The 19,271-nt window shown below is 44.7% G+C and overlaps 1 protein-coding gene across 6 annotated transcripts in view; it reads left to right on the top strand.

The window, feature by feature from the left end:
* Positions 1 to 19,271, top strand: part of plekhg4b (pleckstrin homology domain containing, family G (with RhoGef domain) member 4B) — a 35,766-nt gene that overhangs the window by 3,684 nt on the left and 12,811 nt on the right. For 2 of the 6 annotated variants that reach the window (XM_085802066.1, XM_085802065.1), the window contains exons 1-5: positions 7,300 to 7,587; positions 12,409 to 12,606; positions 13,707 to 14,940; positions 18,420 to 18,626; positions 18,781 to 18,904. In XM_085802066.1, the coding sequence (XP_085658192.1) occupies positions 7,519 to 7,587; positions 12,409 to 12,606; positions 13,707 to 14,940; positions 18,420 to 18,626; positions 18,781 to 18,904 (1,832 nt within the window). In that variant the 5' untranslated portion in view covers positions 7,300 to 7,518. Of the gene's footprint in view, positions 1 to 1,542; positions 1,832 to 7,299; positions 7,588 to 12,408; positions 12,607 to 13,706; positions 14,941 to 18,419; positions 18,627 to 18,780; positions 18,905 to 19,271 lie in introns of those variants that run through there. The other 4 variants (XM_085802070.1, XM_085802067.1, XM_085802068.1 and 1 more) reach the window with 3 other exon arrangements.

The raw sequence follows: 19,271 nt of genomic DNA, 5'->3' as shown, positions 1-19,271 counted from the left end.
GTCATTGAGGAGTTCCTCAATGACAAAATTCCTCTTCCCGATAGGCCCTATCCTCAAGAGACGGGTATAATTAGAGCTATGGAAACAGGAAACACCTCGCCCTCCCTATCGTTCTCCCCCCCCTCTCTCTCTACCTCCTTGTCTCTCTTCCCGCACTCTCTCTGTCCTTAGATATGCACTTTTTCTGAAGAAATTATCAGGTGCAGAGACATTGAGCACGGTCTATAATGAGTCTTGCGATGGTTATCGCTGCATCTTACGTCTTTACGTTTACTGGAAATGAGGATGTGGTTTTGCCCTTTTTTTCTGTCTGAGAGCATGTTGAGTGTCTGACTATCAGCTGTCTGTTTGTAAAGAAAGTTAATAATTTCATGATACATCAAATAGTATTTAGTGTTCTAAGTCCATTACTTATTTTAAAGATTATGATTACCAGTGTGATGTCTCAATTATTTTGACCATCTGCCAAAAAACCCAAAGTCATTTGACTTGTTACCAACAAGTGTTTGAGATTGTGACATAAAGATAAACTAACCAGACGGTTGCATGTGTTCTGTATTGCTTCTGCTTTAGTAACCTTGGTGCAGCAGGTAGAATAAACATAAGAAGATGTTTATTTCTGTTCCATCTTTCATCCTCATGTCATCAGATATTACACTGTCTGAACCTGAATCTTCTAAAAGCTTGACTTTCATCACCGTGTCTCAACTCTGACGGCCAGTGATTCACTTGTGGTGAATGTTTACACGCCCGTTTAGTCCAATGTGAGGGACAATTGGGACATGGCCTCTAATTTCTGCTCCTTCCTCCATAGATTAAAGACCCTGCAGAGACCAGGTGTACAGTTCAGACCATGGATTTAACCACCCATTGCACTTCCCTTCCTCTTAAACCACATAAACTCATGCTGGTTTAACGCACTCCTCTTTGAAGGTGAATACACATTTATTTATTTATTTATTTATTTCCAGAGCAGGTTAGCTTCTCTTGACTTAAAAGGGGGCACACTAGCACTTAACCCACTTGTACCTGTGTCTCCTTCTGCTCGGGCACGCAGAGTTCAAGAGAGAGAAAAGTCAGCGTTTTTTATTGATGCAGGGGAGCGGCCCCCACCTTTCCCCTTCCTGGTGAGGAATGCACACCTGGAGGTGTTTGCTGAGTGGCTTGAGTAATCCATATAACAATGCAGGCTGACATCTGGTACCATCAGAGGTACTGGAGGCAGTTTGAAGGCTCTGTACTGTCTAAAGATCTTTGTGTGTGGTGCTGTTGAGCTCTTTGTTGTCACATTGACCTTTAATCCTTTATTCTAATTACTGACAGGACAACAGAGAGCTCACAGGTCTTAAGTTGATTAGTGTTTTAAATTAGCAGAAAATGTGATGAAATAAATCAAATGTTGTTGTTGGTTTTTCTTCAGTCAAAACTAAACTTAAGGCACATGAGCAACCAGAAAGCACAGGTAAAGTGCGGCTGTCTAGACTTTTGTTGACACGGCAGGTCAGTTGAGCTGCGCTGCTCTCGGTTCCCCTCACAGTGTACACACAGGAGGGAGATGGGTGCAGATAAAACGACTGGGTTACGCCCCGCCGAAGAATTGGGATGCCTGGGGGGCTGGGAAACTTTCTGCCTGGCTAGCCTTAATATTGTGATTCTCCTCAGTCAACAAAGCAGTGCGTTTGATGGAACATGTCAGGTTCCTCCAGGACTCGGGGGCTGGTCCACTCCTCTGGTTAGACAGCTGTCAGCTCCTCAGAGCCACAGAGCCGGCAGCAGCAACTCCCCCCATGTGTCGTTGGAGCGGTTGAAAGCAGCAGAGCAGCAGAGTTAGGTGAGTGTCGACATTCAAACTAATTGAACAGCTTTGGCTGGGATTAATTTGGATTCAGTGTTGGATTGTGTAAATTGCGGTTGCACTCATTGGCCTTTGTGATTCATTAACTGCCGTCAGATCTCTGAGGCATTGTCCTGTCTTTGGAGGATTGTTCTCACAATTAAACCAGCACGTGCTTCATTTAAGGAAGAGGTTGAGGTTAATTGCAGTTAATCTGATATACTGTGTTTCATGTAGAGGATGCCAATCATTTCCGCTTTGTAGCGACGAGGTTTGTACATTTTAGTGAAGTGAATTGTGATTCTGTTAAAACAGAAACATAAATTGTTCTCTGATTCAGAGCAGAGTGTGGATTAGAGGGTATTTTTAATAACCACGTCACATGACCAGGTTATCAGGGAATAGAAACATAATAGTGTACATTGATTCTTGAAGGGCTTATGCTGGATTTTATGTTAATGCTTTGGCTGGACAAGTGTGTGTTGTCTTGATACAGACTTAGAAATACAATAAATTCAATGCAGTAAAGCCAAGAATACACACTTGATATGGCAGTATGCAGTCAATGTACAGTTAAGATTCATGTTGAAACAGATTTATGGGCACATGGGTACCCGGCAAGTCTGTGCAAGAACAGTAACATCTAACATCAAGGTTTTTTTTTCCATGACCCACCTGTTCTTATTCTATACAGCACAGATTGGATTAGATTTGACTTTAAGTGGTGGAAGCATTATTACTATTATTAAAGTTTTACAACAGGGTTTACTTTTTGAAATGTTATTACCATACCTTTACTTTGGACTACGAAGAGTGTAAGTCTTACTTGAGTTTTGTATTTACCCATCATTCACAAGACTGTAATCTGTGTGTTGTGGGTCAGACTGAGCGTGTCCTCTCCTTGACTCCTTGATGATTTGAACTGTGGGAGTCAACGCTGTAACTCGACCTTGCCTCCTCCAGCCACCTGTGCTCGCGTGCCCAGAGAAAACACTGGCTTTTGTGTTGGAGTGAGACATCCACACAGCGGGGGGTTAAGGTACATTAGGGGGGGGGGGGGGGGCTACGACAGGTGGCGTTGCTCTTCCAGGGCTTTTCCCCGCAGTAAAGAGCCATGACTGTGGTCGGGACTGTCGGTGGAACAGCTGCACCACGCTGCCATGTAGGTGGGGGTAAAACTCATTCCTGACTGAGACGTCAGACAAAGAATGCGACTACGTTGGATGTGTGATTTCAGATGTTGTTTAAAAAAAACACATCAGTGCAGTCTATGTATGGAGTGTACATCTCAATACGGACTGAGATCTCAGTCACACGCTAGCATGGCGTAGGTTGACCGGGTCCTTAGAGCTTCATACAGTATGTGAGTGTTTGTCTAGCTGTGTGCATTTGCGTTGCGAGCTCATCCGTCTGAATCCCAGAGGCTGAAATGTGCAACAGCCCCGCACAGAGTCAGTGTGTGAGAGGAGGAAGGGTTCAGTCGGACGCCCCAGTGGCTGTTTTCACTCGCCTGCTGGGGCCGGTTGGGAAGGGGCAGCAAGGGGCAGGAGCTCAGGCTGTTTGAGCCTGGATGGTGATGGGATGTGAACTCTCAGGGCTGTGTGAGGCAGAGGGATGACTCGCTCACTGTGTCCTCTGTAAGGCCTCTCTGCCGTACACTGAGCTGTAAGTATGTAACATTTCTCATGTTGATTCGTGCAGTTCTTGCCAATTTGGATTTTTGCGGCCACGGTTCTTCTGCGTTTAACAGTGACTGCTTTATCCTTTCAGAAGATAAGGGATTTTTTACATTCTTATGCACCGAGAGTTGATTAAGACAGTTTACAAGATAAATGCCAAAACTCTTAATAATGTCAAGTTCTCTTTAAGACAAAACAACACATTTGACGATGTCAGTTGATTTCATGTATGTAGATTGAAATACTGTGTACGAGATGTTTCCCCACTCTCTGTAAATCTGAAATTTAAAGGTTTCATTATAAATGTTTTTGGGTGGCCTGTGAGGTTGGTACGATGTGAGGTTGGACCAAGGTGTCACATTCCACAGTTTGGTGTGTGTGTGTGTGTGTGTGTGTGTGTGTGTGTGTGTGTGGTCATCTACTTACAACACAACAGAATGTATTTGGTCCAAGTTTTTCTAAATTTAAGATTCAGTCAATTCTCTCCATGTTCTGACTAACGTTTGGTTGATTTTGTGTGCGTATGCGCCTGTGTCTGAGTGTGTGTGCCTGTGTGTGTGTGTTTACATAACTGCTATGTCCATCCTCCCCCCTGAAATCCGTCTTATATTTTTATCAGTAGACGTATGGTCAGATATCATGATGAAAAATGATGAAACTGCAGCTCTCTTGTCATCTGACTAATTTGTTCCCTTGATACATTTATCAGATCGTGTGCCACCCTTGGGACTGCCCTATCTGTTTTTTTTTGCAGATCACATAAAAATTGTTTACCAGAAGCCTGCGCAAATGAGGCTATTTTAAGCTTTATGGTTGCTCGTGGAAAAACAACAGGAAAGGTTTAATTCTTGTATTTGTGCAAACATGTTATTGTAAATGGATCTGATGACCTGCTGTCGAGATCGTCACAGCTGTCCTCAGTCAAAGTGGTTCTATGCTGTAGATAAGGACGTATCAAGCCCACTGAGGGACACTTTTTTTGGTCTTTAACACAGTGGCATCAGTAATGTGGAATAAATCACCCTCTATTCAAAACAGACGTCCTGGCTCCTGGACACAGTGTTGTTTACTGTTTATCTCAGTGCAGCGGGGCATGATCCTGACCTAAATCATCAGGAACACAAACACACACAGAAGCACATAGTGAGATAGACAGGAAAGGGGGAGGCAGAGAGAGGGGGAATGACATGCAGGAAAGGTCTGCCCGACGTGGGATTCGAACCGGGGACGCCTGCGTTGCGCCCCCTAAAACACACTTTTACACATCATAAACGTCTTTTAACTAAAGGTCCAGTATGGGGTAAAACCATGATATCTAGCGTTCAGATTCTAGTTTGCAGACTGGGAGTATTTCAGGAGCTTGGAGCGATGAGGTGAAGATCTAAACCATTTTACTATATGTCTGCTGTTTCCTACTCCTTCTTCTTCGGTTTATTTATGCACGCGAAACTCACAAAACGTGCTCTCTGGCTGGCTGGATTTTCCATTTGGGCTGCCATACAAACATGGCGGCATAAGATAGCGACACTCCTAAAGCAAGACCCTTGTTATAAAAGAAGAATTATAAGGCTACGAAAACCAGACACATTTTTATTTTATTTTATACACAAATATATCCCTGGGTATTTTGCCAATAAACCTTACCGATTATTAAATACTGAACCTTTAATAAATGCCTTGAATTAGGCTTAATAATGGAAATAAAATTGCTAAATAGTATAAATAGTTAATGATATATAAATAGTTAGAAGGATGTTTATGGGATCAACAATGCTTTTCTGTATATATACCTCTTATATATTAGGATATCAGATAAGTGTCAGATAAGTCTGAGTTAGCTCTTAAACTGAGGAGAATAGACCCAAACAAAACACAGACACCCTTCATAAAATAGTGTATTATACTGTTTCTTGCCTTGATTTAACGAATACCATGATTATCATACAGAGTAGGGTCCACCAGGCACTTGAGCACTCATTTAAATGAGAAATCTAATCATTTAGCCTGATAAACTGCAGCATCTATAAAAGTTAAGACTGTGGAGCTCAGTTAAGTTTAGGTTGCGTTGGTGGGCGAGGGGTTAAAATGTCAACCATAGACCACAACATTCCCAGGGTGAGAGCTTCAAGGGACCTTTGTTACTTGTCATTCCCCCTCATTTCCTGTCATCTCTCTGCTGTCAACTTGGGAATAAGTACATACAGTAAAAAAAAAAACAAAAAAAAAAACTACTTACTTAGACTTTTAAAACGTCAGCAGCAGCCACCATGTGTAATGGCTGCTGTCTTTTACTCCCTTGGCCAAAATTATACAGGATGGACTAAAATCTGCCTCAGCGCTGGGATCCTGCTGGCTCAGTTGGCCGATGCATCTGCATCTTGGACGTGTGCCGCCCTGGGCTCTTTGTTGACTTCAGCTTGACCCATTTTGTTGCTCATGTGCAGTAATTTCAACCCAATTTGATAAGTAAGAATTAAAAAGAAGGAAAAAGAGAAAAGAAATGTTGGGGAATGGAGGAGACATAAAAAGAGAAAATCTGCCCTCACTGACGGTGAAACCAACTGACTGGAAAAGTCAAGGGCAGGAGAAATTATAGGGTCAACCATGGTACAAACACTGAGCTGGAGGAAGAGGAGTGTATATTTGCGTAGTTCATACGTGAGGTACGTGTGTCTCTTTATATAGCAGATTATACAGCAGATATATACATAAGGCTAAATGTGGATCCCCATGTGTATATAACAATAAGTGCAGCTGGTGATTTACATTGTAACGTCTCAGTTAACAGTTATGTCTTCGTGACATGTGCTTCCCAGGAGCGTGTGGTATCAGAGTGTGCATTTCCCTCAACATGACAGTGACTGCGGTGTGTTTGTGTCGGCCAGGCTTCTGTATGTCTGCTCATCTCCCCGTCGGACCATTGTGATGTCTGCCTCTAATGACGTCTGACAAGAATCTAGTGCCTCTCTCTAAATATAAACCAACCCAATTAACTATCCTCACTACCTTCTCTGTTTACACAAGCCGGCTTAACATGATCTTCACATTTTCACACAAAGCGCGCATTCTCACAGGAGCTGCTGCGTTCCAGCAGTAAAGAAACGCTCACCGCCTCCTGCGGTCTCGTGCCTTGGTGAGGGTTTTCTTGTGATGCCTGTCGGATGTCATCATTAAGGAATGTTAATTAATGATACAACCAAGTTTATTTTAAGGCTTTGTCTTATGGAAAGCTTTTATCAAGGACAGTTTGTCGGTGTGCTTCAGAGATGGCATATGTGTCTTCTGTCACAGGAGGATGTTCCACATATGTCAGTGACGGATTGTGTGTTCCCCTGACAATATTTAAGGGGAACGCCATTGTAGTGAGTGACCTGAGCCACCAATCCTATGCTGATGTCTTCCTTTCTTTTTCCTTTTGAAAAGCAGCAGAATAAGCTGAAACCCTAGTCCATTTGTATTGCCGGGACAAAGACAGACCATTGTGGCAGGAGGGGTGGAGGGGAGCTGCCGGTGGAGGTAGGGGTGCAAGAGGTCAGGGGGGGCAGAGAGGACTTAGTCAGAGTCTGACCCCTGCTGGGTGGAGTGTTGGGACTCATGCAGTGGGGGGTGTGCAGGTTAGGTGGTGTGTATGTGTGTTTTCCTGAATGATGAGCCTGAAGCTGCAGCAGTGTGCATTTATCCAGCTGGAAGAGGCTTCAGTAGCAGAGCAGCAGCAGCAAGCAGGGCGGGGGAGGTTATGTTGGAGGGAGGGAGGGAGGGAGGGAGGATGAGTGACGGGGGAAGCCAGCACACTGCCTCTCTCACGCTCCGACAGGAGTTTAGTCTGCTCCAGCTGCCAACACCACAGCAGACGCAGAGGGAGAGAGAGAAAGGGGAGAGAAGTGGAACCTGTTGATATCCCAGCTATGACTTGCAGCACTTACACTGTGGATCTGACACCGGACTCTAGCGCTGGGAGTTGATGACACTTATTTATTTACTGAAGTTTGGGAATTTTTTTTCTCAATGCTGTCGTTGGGTAAAATGCACTCCAGAGCAAAGTCCCGGAGTTGTGACAACTACCTGAGTATTAAGGTACGAGCTTGAACAACGTTTTTGAATTTACGCTGTTATAGTTTTACTGTGACTTTTTAGAAGTTACTGTGTGATTCTGCTCCATGTGTTTTGATTTCCTTTTCTCTTCTGTATCTGTTGTCAAGCTGGCTTCTTGGAAACCTTTGATTGTGTGTGTGTGTGTGTGTGTGTGTGTGTGTGTGTGTGCATTCGGATCATGGGTGTTTTTTAGTGCCTCAGCTTGTAGACAGATGATATTTTGACTTCTTACTCAGCAGCCAAAACAGCAGGCAGCTTTTTACACATGCATGAATTGAGGGAGGAGCGTGGGCAGTGAATACGCTGATCTGGGATTATGTTATTGCTCAGTATATACACATATCCCTTCTTGTTAGTTTACTTCCACATATTCCATGACAGCCTCATTATTTCTCCAACTAGAGCACATGACATGTCACAGTGTGTAACTGTTTATATTCGTAGCAAAACACTGTTGTCAGATAGATAAATTATTTTGCTAATGACAATGGGAGTGTAATTGTTCATTTATGGCTCTTCAATGTGCTCTCTATCTGTTGAATGTATATTACAGATACATATATTGATTCCCTGAAGTGAGAATAATGATCTAATCTAAATACTGAAATTACGGATCAGTACTTGTACATAGTGTCAAATATAAATCTTATTTTTATTTTGTTGGTGGTTGGCGATGCAGACTTCTCTGCTTAGGTAACATTGTCAACAAAAATTTGTAAAAACAAAAAAAAGGAATGAAAACAAGATTTGACATACAGGCTGATAATCATTTCTGGGGTCAGTGAAGTGCACAAGTTTGTATCCTCTCTGATAAGTGAAGCTTCTTTATCATCCTCCCACTTGTTTTGGTATGCATCCATTCTATATTTACCCTGCAGAGGTATCAACAGACTTTGTTAGTGTCCTTTGTCTCTGCTGTCACTGCTCATCACTGCTCTGATTGGCTGAAGGACCTCCATTCACCATGTACGTTCTTGTTTGGATTTATTTTAATGCAACAGCCCGATCAAACAAGTGAACGTGTGTGATAGTGAATGTGCTGTGTGTACAGTCCATGTCTCTATGAGCTCTGTGAAGTGAACTCTGTTAAGGCTTCTCAGGAACAATATCCTGTCAATGTTGTTTACTTCCTGTAGGAAAAAGTCATTAGTCGCCTGCTGATAAATACATCAGATCTTTCTCATAACTAACTTGTGGTGAAGGCTACACATAAAAAAATGAGTACTCGAAAAATAAAATAAAAATACTTTCTTGATTGCACATATATATGATTTATAAAAAATGCAATTAGCAGAACTATTTCTCTTAGTTTTTAGATTTCACTCGGGCGATAGGAATGTGAATGTAAATCGCAGAGAAATTTAGGAAAAAAAAAAAACCTTTGCTGCACACAAGTGGGTGGGCCGCTTTATCACCTCCAGACTTCCATTATTGTTGATCTCACTGTCACCCATTAGCCCTGGCTGTGTCACACAATCAGTGTGAGCCTCTCAGGGGTTAAGGTTTATCTGCTCAGATAACATTATAACATTCACTAAGGTGTCTTTTTACAATGCCATTCTAACATTGTGCTGTTGAAGTGTGTGATCTCCAGGGTCCATACACAGAGGGTGTTTTCTTGTATGTAGTGTGTGTGTGTGTGTGTGTGTGTGTGTGTGTGTGTGTCTGTTTTGATACATATTTATGTGTCAACCCATAATTAATGGAACAACAATGTTTTGATCTAACAGCTTCCTCTTTATGTAACTAATAAGGGTCGTTGTTGTTGTTGCTGTTGTTGAATTCATCAGGGGTGTATTAGTACGTACAGTGCGCTGATCTTTTGTCTGACTTCATATCCCAGCCTCTCTCTCCTCGCCCCTGCTCCTCTCATAAGATAGGATTTCTACCGGAGCAGATCAAAAGCTGAATGAAACTGCAGGCTCAATGGTCGGGTCTCACTAGGCCTCTTTGTTGGCGTCGTGGCACCTGGCAGCGGGGCAGGTCTGAGCAACCTGTGGCCTTTGTCATCCCGCTGCCTTTGAGGCTCTCGGTGCAGGTTGGGTAGTGAGCAGCCTGTATGGGGGCTCCAGGGCTCTCCTGTTACACTCCCCTGGTGGCTTCATGCTCCACTGGAGGCCTGGTAGGCAGTGCCTTTTGTGTCCCTGACCCACTAAATGTGTCAGTGACCACCTCGCGTTCACTCGCTTTCTGTCTCTCTGTGTCTCTCGCTCTTTGTTTCTCTGTGATGCACCTCCTCTTCTCTTTTTCTTCCCCCTCTCGTTTTTCCCCTCTTCGCTCCCTGACACTTTAGAAGTTGCTGTACTTTAAGAATCGCCAGCTAGCACAGCATTTTCCCATGTTTGAGCTCTCTCTCTCTCCCTCTTTCTCTCTCCCTCTCTCTCTCTTTCTCTCTCTCTCTCTCCACTAAAAAGTTTGCTTAACATTACCCACAATCCATCTTCTCAGTTTACCTGTTCAGCTGTGAGGCAGCCCCCCCCTCTCCTCCACCTCCACCACCTCCCACTCCCCACCATTTAGCCCACTTACCTGACCCGTGCACCTCTCAAACAGCTGTTTTTTTTTTTTTTACCGACGGCACAGACAAAAGTGTCCCACCTGGAGCTCGAAGCCATTAATTACCACCTCGCTCCCCCCCATCACATCACATCACACAGGCAGCCGCTCACAAAGACCTGGCATCAGATCGGGTGGGACTTCCCACTCCACTCCTGTCCTGGCTGAGGGTCTGAGAGGCTAGACATACACAACCATACACACTGCATTCCTCTGTGGCTCAGAGCGGATGGGAAGCTCAGCTCGGGCGGCTTAGCTCAGTCACTCTGCTGAGACATGCAGATATGTCTCCCACTAGCCAGGTGACACTTTTTGAAAAGCTTTAAATGCCTTCCTGACAATGGCAGAGCTGTATCTATTGTCTCCTATGTAATAAATCATTGCAGGACTGATGATCTAATGTTTATTTTTTTCACAGCTCTGGATATAAACGTTACGCAGCTACTGTTCAGATAATTGTCACATATTGTCACAGTGGATTACATGGTCAAGCTGGTTTAAAGCCTTTTATTTATCACTGATCTTCTACATTGAGTAATTGTTCTTCAAAACACTGCTTCCCTCGCTGCCACTGTGTTTTTTTTCTGCCTTGGGAACCTGAAGAGAAACTTGCTGGTCTGTCCTAACTATGTAGTGAGGGCTTTCCTCCCATTGTTAGCTTTCCTCCAATAAAACACCATGTTATTCTTCTCCTCCCGGGTGCAACAGTGACTAATGCCCAGAGACATTTTTGTCTCACTAAAAGCAGGCTGACTGCTAATGGAGGTGGGCGTTTTGTTTCAGGACACCAACACTGTACAGCACATACCACTTTGAGAGGCGGAGTGCACAATGAGCGCCTTGTAGTAGAGTGGTGGCATGTGTACCAATGCAGTGAACTGTACTCACTCGCCTCTAATTGATGGTGCTGAGCAGCTTAGATCAACAGGACAGATCCTACAAAGGGTGAAACATGGGCTCTCTGACAGGCCCAATTCCCCCAGCACAGACCATCTCCTGATTTCTCCATGTCGATTTTTTTCCCCCTTTTAATACACTTTTATTGTCATGTAAATGCAGCTCAAGTGAAAGTTTCGTTCTCGACGGCCCACGTTCCTTAGCACATGGTACACAGTTGTCATAGTGTGGGACTTTCCCTGGCATCGTTGTGTATCTGTGCAGTTATCACTGGAGGCAGATGTCTCCACTTCTCTGTTGTGTTCCACTCGGGAAGGACAGATAGCGGAGGGATGTTTGGCCTTGGCTCTCACCGCCGAGAGGAAAGCTACAGCCTGAGCAACAAACATGACCACAAGAGCAGGTCAAGCTCATCCAGATCTACTGTATTCCCCAAATGGACGAGTCGTCGCTAACAGCATCGGACATGTCGTCTGCTCTGCTTGGGGACCGCGGCGGTCGTGTAGGGGTCAGATAATAACCAACAATGACACGGTTGTTATTAAAGGATAACGTTGCACCATCCCTGCCAGCGCTGGAGTCCAGTCTGGACTTTCCAGTTTGGCTGTTTGTGTGTCTGCTGACGGTGGGGTCACTCCTACCAGGTGTTTCCCCTCTCTCTGATGGAAAGACCGTCATGGCTGACATGTAATGTTTCCTGTCATGTTTAAGCTTCCTGACTGTTTTGGCTAAGCGAGAGTGAATCATGTGCATATGCAACTGCGATATTATGTAGTATTTGATTTTATGTGGAGTAAGCAGATGCCTTGTCATTTTAATGGCTGTTTGTGTAGGAAGTGTAACCTGGGCCGTACGGCCTCTACAAGGGGATCCTAGGGTTTGAAAGTAAACAACTTCCTCTCAGCTTGAACTTTTTCACGTGTCTGAAATGTTCGAATGAAACAACATGAGGAAGCAAACTTGCTCTCTGGTTGACCTGCTCACAACCTGTGTCCACATTAGGGTCATAACCTGTGATGTGGGTCACGAGTAGGTGCTGCCCCTGTAAGGGGTCAAACAAAAAGGGTTGGTGCACCATATTAATTAGATTTTTTTCTTTTATTCTTTTTTAATGACAAAATTGAGCGCAGGTGGAAAATTGACAACTTTGTTTGTTGACACAGCAGCACCCATGTCTCTTTATTGTCCTTTTTGTGTCTACAGTTGATGGTTTTAAGGGGAGCCAAGTAGACTTGCATGTCGTATCATATGCTCTGTTGAGAAAATGCTCCTCATAGTTGTTAGTATTTGTAGCACATGCCTGATGTGATTCAGATCTGATCATCGTAAATATTTAATTTTTTCCCCCAGGACGCTGAGTCTTTGGACAACTGTATCCAGAGCACTTTGTCGGCCCTGTACCGCCCCTTCACTGCCACCGCTGCCACCGTCCTGTGGCAGCTCTTCAGCGTGGTGGAGAGGCAGTACCGCGGAGACGGGCTCCGCTGCCTCATCGACTTCTTGCTCCCTGCCAAAAGGATTCTGCAGATCATCCAACAAGAAAGCTGTGTGAGTAGTTGATACCATCGCGAGGGCACCTGAGGTTAAATGGAGGGAGCCAAGAATGCTTACTGTGATTTGTTTCTGAATTCCTCGTAGGGTACAACACAGTCAGAGATTTATCTGCTACTAACATTAGTGATTTCCTGCAGCGTTGTTGGACTCAGATAGGGATGAAGAGGAGAAAACACAATAAAAGCAGCACCACAACATGTTTCACAGCGTCAGGACAAGCCAACTTATGTGCTTTGCCCAAGACCTTGTGTTGAAAGAGAAGCGACTGGAGCGATAAGACACAATGTTTGTGAAAAACAATGTGAGAACAGTGTGAATATCTCTGCTCAGTGGGAAGGGGGAGCACCAGACTGAGACAGAGTTGATTATTGTTCGGAAAACAAGCTGAAAAGCAGCCATCACTCTCTGAATAGAGAAACAGAGGGAATCTGTGGTCTGTTTGAGAGGCTGCCATGGACTCTTATGTCCAAAGTGAAACTCAATATTCTCTCTGAAAAGCTTTGATTGCTGAGGGTTAGAGCTCTATGACCAGAGTACTGAAACTTTATTCCTGCGTATTCATCTCTCTTGGTGATTACACTGTGACGATAGCCATAGAGCAATAGTTTCACCTAAGCCTAGCCCCTGAGAACAGCCTGTGCAGGAGAGTCTTTGTATTGCAGGCAATAAGAGAGGCTTCAGAGGAAGATCTCCTTCTCCGTCTTTGCCTTGACATTCATAAGAGATGAAAAAAGTCAACCCTTGAGCTCCAATGTCTTTACTCCCTCTTAGGGTCTGTTTTCTTATGCTGTCACAGTCGAGATTTGTGTTGTTGTGGTTGCTGCGAAACCAGGCCTGATCAGACAGGTCTGCCCCTTTAGTGAAATGATCACTGACAGTGATTCATCCTGTCGATGCATCCCATGAAAACATCTCACCTCCCCATTAAAGTTAAACATATGTTTGAACGCAGCTTTGCAGATGTCTGTTGCGATGATGCAAGACACGCCGCCACAGCTGAGCCGTGTCACACGCGCACACGCACACACACACACACAGATGATAACACTGTTTCATGGGAGTGGGTACTGACTGATTTCTCTGTTTTCTCTCAGGTGAGGTTCCGAGGCCTGTTATTCTATCATGAGGGGTGGCCTCTCTGCATCCACGAGAAAGTCGTCCTGCAGCTCGCCCCTCTGCACAAAGTCCGGCTAAAGCAAGGAGACTTCTATCTGCAGATAGTTCCTCTGGGCCGCAAGACTGCCAAGCTCGTGATAAAATGTTTGTCGGCCAGCGGGCAGGCCATCGCAGAAATCCCCATCGCAGAGAGCATGTATGGCAGCGTCTTCACGGCTGAGTTCTTGCAGAATGTAACGCGCGACCGAAACCTGCACCCGCTACAGAACTGTCTGCTCACCACCGGCACCTCAGTGTACCGGACGCCGTGGAAGAACGTCGTCAACCCTCTGTTCGTCAGCAGCACGTCGGACGCCATCATGCAAGCGCGCTGCAGCAGGGGCGGCTTCCGCGGCCAGCTCAGCGCCTGCAGCACCAGCGGATCCACCGGGACCCTGGACAGCCACCGCAGCTCCAGAGAGTCGCTGCACTCTCAGGGAGCCGACTCCATCTTCTCTGAGCCCACGTCACCCAGCAGAAACCACAGGGACTCGGCCGGTGAGAGGCGCAGCATCGGTGCAGCGGACACTGCTACGCCCATCATTAAGATGGAAAGACCCACCGAGGAGCGTGGAGTAGGAGAGGGCGGAGAGGACAGCGGTGGGAGGGACAGAGCGTCCAAGATGCTGTCTTTTACTACGGACCTCAGTAACCCTAACCCTCGACGTCGCATCCCGAGGGATTCTGTAGCCTTTGAGAGCAGGAGGCTTTTCAGAAAGTCTTACATGGAGGCCTTGCAGAACCCCATGAGCCTCGGGTCCAGCTCCGAGTCCATCTTGGAGGAAAGCCCGGAGCACAGTGCCGGCATCAGGGAGAGGACGGCGACAGCGGGCAGCAGCCCCGACGCCCGCGCCTCCCCCAGGGAACACTTATCTCGAAGGCTGGGCAGCCGGGGCTGGCTCAGCGGCGACGACTCCAGGCCCAGCACACCTCTGCTGTACTTACAGAGGGGGTTACGGAGCGCGGAGAGACGGGCGGAGCGAAGGTCAAAGTCACTGGAGAGGACTAACAAGGCGGGGCAGGTTAAAGGCCACAGGGAACGGTCGTCGTCCGGAGGCTCGGCCAGCATCTCGCCCAAAAAGCTGATGAATGGCTACGCTCTCCGTTTTGGGAAGCTGGACATCGAGGCGGCTTTTCCCGGTTCGGAGAGGAGAAGCTGCAAAGAGGAGTCAGGTACATACAGTAATGATGCGTTCATGTCCAACGCCCTGTTCAAAAATCACACTGAGGTGACATTTTTCATCTTCTCATATTACAAATACATTGTCCTTCACCTGCACTAAAACCTGCCAAAACTCAATTTACTCCTTTAATACTCCTACTCCTACTAATACTTTAGTCATTTACACAATATTTATATTATAAATACTAAATATTAAAAGTCCTTTTTGGACTTTTTTAGGCTGTTTTGTATAGTACTTTAGACTACATTTTGGCAATAAGGGGGGCCCACCCCATAGAGAGCGTGCCATGAAGGCTTACTCTAACGGCCTGGGTTTAAGTCTAATCTAACCTCTCTCTTTGCTGATGTCCTGTCTCTCTCTCATACTATCACAGTTCTACTAAAATCATTTAAACAATCTTGAAAAATTACTTTGGTGATAATAATACCTTGTGTATGTACATTGTAGTACATCTAAAGTTGTGAATTAAGGACAATGTTAAAAACAACAACATGAGGACTGTACTTTATTCTGGGTCAGCGCCACATACACACCGTACTTCTACCATAAATGCTCACTAGACCATCAAAATGTCTTTTAATCCATATGTAAAAAACGTACATGCTAAATGAACTGGTTTTACCTGTTGCCAGTTATCTAAAAAATATATATATTTGTGACCAATTTCTTTTTAAAGCTTTCCATCTTCAGTAAAACAAATGCCACAGAGAGGGTAGGGCAGGCAAAAGTATTTCCAGATGGACTAACATGGTTAGTTTTGTTTTTTTCATTGGGCAATAAAAACATAAAATAACCACAACCTCATCTGTTAATCTTAATATGTTTTCTGTCTTTTTTGCTGACTTATGAATCTGTTTAAGATCCTAAAAAAAATTTTTCAGCATTCGAAACCAGTCGATTCTGTTTTAGTGATGTGTTCTTTTACACAACATTAAAGCTCAGCATTGACAAGCTTGGCATTTTCCAGCAGTGGCTGAATCATCAGTCCATAGTTCATTTCCATTCTCAAATACTATGACCCAAGGGCATGAAAACGTAGTTTCGATCTTAATAGTTAGATGATTGTGGTTGCTCATCAGGATGTGTAATCGTACCCTGCAGCAGGACTGGTTACAACAGCTCATCTGGTGGTTGGAGCTGATATCTGAGCCCGTATCTCTGTAGCATTAACGCTGTCACTGGTGACAGATGGCTTTTCAAAGCTCACACTTTGTGTTTTTTGGCGTGATGAGGAGACAGGTACGACCCAACCCTGGAAACAGAATTTTAGTCACAACTCTGTGTTTTCTTTACCACTGTCATTCTGTTTTGTTTTGTGTTGGTTCACACTGGGTAGCTCAGGAAAGCGGCAATGAGAATACCACACTGGGAATCATGCTGTTTTTAGAAAATACAGCCTCTTCCGTGAATTGAAATGTGAGGTGGAAACCGACTGAATTTATTTAACCTGGACAGTGCCAGACCATAGCTCGTACTCTCCAACTGTGTGGCCATATTTTTTAAAGTCATACATGTGCTCATTTAGATGTGTTAAAGCGGCCACAGTGCCACAACTCTGCAAAAATACAGTAGTTAATTCACATCACTGTTGCTGAGATTACCTCAGAGGGGATTGTGTTTCAGCTGTTGCAAAGCAGGTTTCCCACAACGACATTTCAAAGGCAACAAAAGATCCTGTAAACCCTGTAAACTAACCACAGGCACCCCAGCATCCCACAATGAGATGACCCCACAGTGTTATTGGGACTGGGGGCTGCGCTGATCTCAGATGGGTTGCCTCATTTACAAAAGTTTCCTTTGTGAACCAAGCAGCCACTGGGGATCCACGGGGGGAAAAAAAAGCCTTTCAATCTGTGCCTGTGTCTTTGGAGAGTCCATTCACTTCAGAAACACGAGACCTAACTTGCACTGACTCACAGTGCTCTGAAAAAACTTACTCCGCAAGGCTTGAATTACTCACGGTGTGAGCCAGCAAACTCTGCAGCATCAAAACACTTTTTTTATTTACATGATCAGTAAAGTCAGATCAGCAGCCGGCGCGGCTTTAACCGTTGTGACGGCTTCAAAATGCATCCAGTAGATGACACAAAAAAACAGACTTTCAGGACAATACTCAGGAGGCTTTACTCTACTTTTGTCACTTCCTCTTACAACAAAGCAATTTAGGAAACATGCAGCAAACACAAGCCCGACCTCACAGTCGCACAGGAAATGCACCAACTGTTTGAAGACAATAGAGGCTGAGCTGGGTGGGTTTACTGTCACAGAACGTAGCAGGACAATGTAAAGAGGCCTCAAACTGTTTCAAAGAGACAACACACAACAGGTGTCAAACAGGCACAGGTCTTTTTTTGGCAGAATTGGTTGAACAACAGCCAATTGAGGTTTTATGTGAAGTTTTAGGCCTGTTAATAATTGGACTATTTTTAGATGGTGTTTTTAACATTGTGGTGAAATATTAATGCCAGCTTTTGCCTCAACTTGGGTCTTTGACTGGCATAATGCAAGTATACATGAGGTATACTAGTATATTGAGTGTGCATGGGGGGTACTTGGCAAAACAAAGGAAACCCACTGAAAAAAATCCTACAGCTACACACCAGACCCAGGTACTGTATATACCATGCTGCTATCAGAGCTGCTTTTAGTGTCAGCCTATTTTTATGATGACCACTACAAAATCAATTACAAATCAATAGTTGTTTACATATTTTTTATTGCAATTTGTAATTTCCAAAGTGATACGGTAATCAACAGTCCACATTATGACAGAGAAAAGCAGCAAAAATTCACATTTGACATGTTAAAATCAGAGAATTTAGACTTTTATTTTTGAAAAACTTTATTAGTTACTTTTATTATATTTGACTGAAATAATTCATCAATAACTAAATGTGTTGCTTGTTTCTGTCCTGTTGATCAACTGATAACGAATTGCTACAGCTCAACTCTATTGTGTGCAGCCCATTTGACCCCAGTTGTTGACTTTCCTCCTTGGCCATGGCACAGTGAAGTATCCAGTAGAGTCTACACACACAGATACTGTGCTCTGTGTGAAGATTTGAATGTTGTTTCGCTGCCTCAGTCAGGAATATGATCAAGTCTAAAAAGTGTGGTAGGCCTACCATTTGGGAATGTCAGGAGCAGCATTCCTATAAACAGAGCCTTGAGCTATGGAGGGCTGAAGACAAGGAGGAGGAGGAGAGGATCTAAGAGTCTAATAACCCCAGAGTTACCTATGACTAAACACCTGGTGCCCACAGTGAGTCAGTGTGAACTCACTACTATAGCACACCACCACCTACACGCAGGTTACCGCTGGTAAACACTTGTTTCGCAAGGTGTTATCGGAGAAGTGAGAAAGCACTGAGGTGAAGGGAAAACGTCTCATTTTGAATGATCTCTATTTTCGTTCCGTAGTTGCCAGTAAATGTCACCTGTTCTCACTGTTTGTAATTATCTCCACAGGACAGCGTGACGACGTCAGCATCAGGAGTGAGAGCAGGCAGCGCAGACATAGCGGAGAGGAGCTACACAGTCCTAAAGCTGCCAACGGAGCCGCCATCAGGCTGGCATCGGTATCAAGCTCCTCATGCGACGGCAACACAGTCCTCCCCAAAGGGGCGTCGGAGGTCGATCAGGAGCTGCTGGCATCGGGCGCCGTTATCCTGCCAGGTAGGAGATGAGCGATGCTTTATCTCCACCCTTATTTTGACATCACATTCATACGAGAGATGCAGCATTAAATGGTCTTGTGTGTTCACTAAACTGCATAGCAGACACCTGTGAGTGTAAAGTGCTGACCCCCTGCTGGCCCTCTCTCTTCCAGGAAACAGAGATCGCAGTGGGAGGGCAGTGCTGCAGGTGTGCACCAGAGCTCAGGTGTGGGCAGGTGAGAGTTGCACGGTCAATGACCTCACCTGTTTACTGGGCTACTACTACTCCACACTGCGGTAAGTCGCGCACACGTAGGTTTCATTTTGTCTGTGTCTAGAATAACTTCAGGAGGTTTCACAGCTCTGAGGTGTCAACTGACACACCCAGAATTTATGAATGCAGAAAGCAGTAAATAAACATACTGTAGAATAACACATAAATTCAGCAGGAGCTTTGTCCCCTCGCTAAATGTGTGTTTTGTCTATTACATGTGGGTGATGTATTACAGTAATGTGGGTATGTGTATAGTGTATGTTGCATCTTGAGGATGTTTGTTTGTACGGGTTGGTGAAAACAAGTTTCCTGCAAAGGACAAATAAAGCCGAATCTGAATCCGAATAACTAATGTAATCTAGGTAGAAGCAGATATGAGGACAATTCAGG

This window comes from Trachurus japonicus, chromosome 16, assembly GCF_045865225.1.
Source record: "Trachurus japonicus isolate A0001 chromosome 16, Traja_1.0".
Taxonomy (NCBI): Eukaryota; Metazoa; Chordata; class Actinopteri; order Carangiformes; family Carangidae; genus Trachurus; species Trachurus japonicus.
Note: the sequence above shows the minus strand (reverse complement) of the source record. Positions and strands in the feature narration are given on the sequence as shown.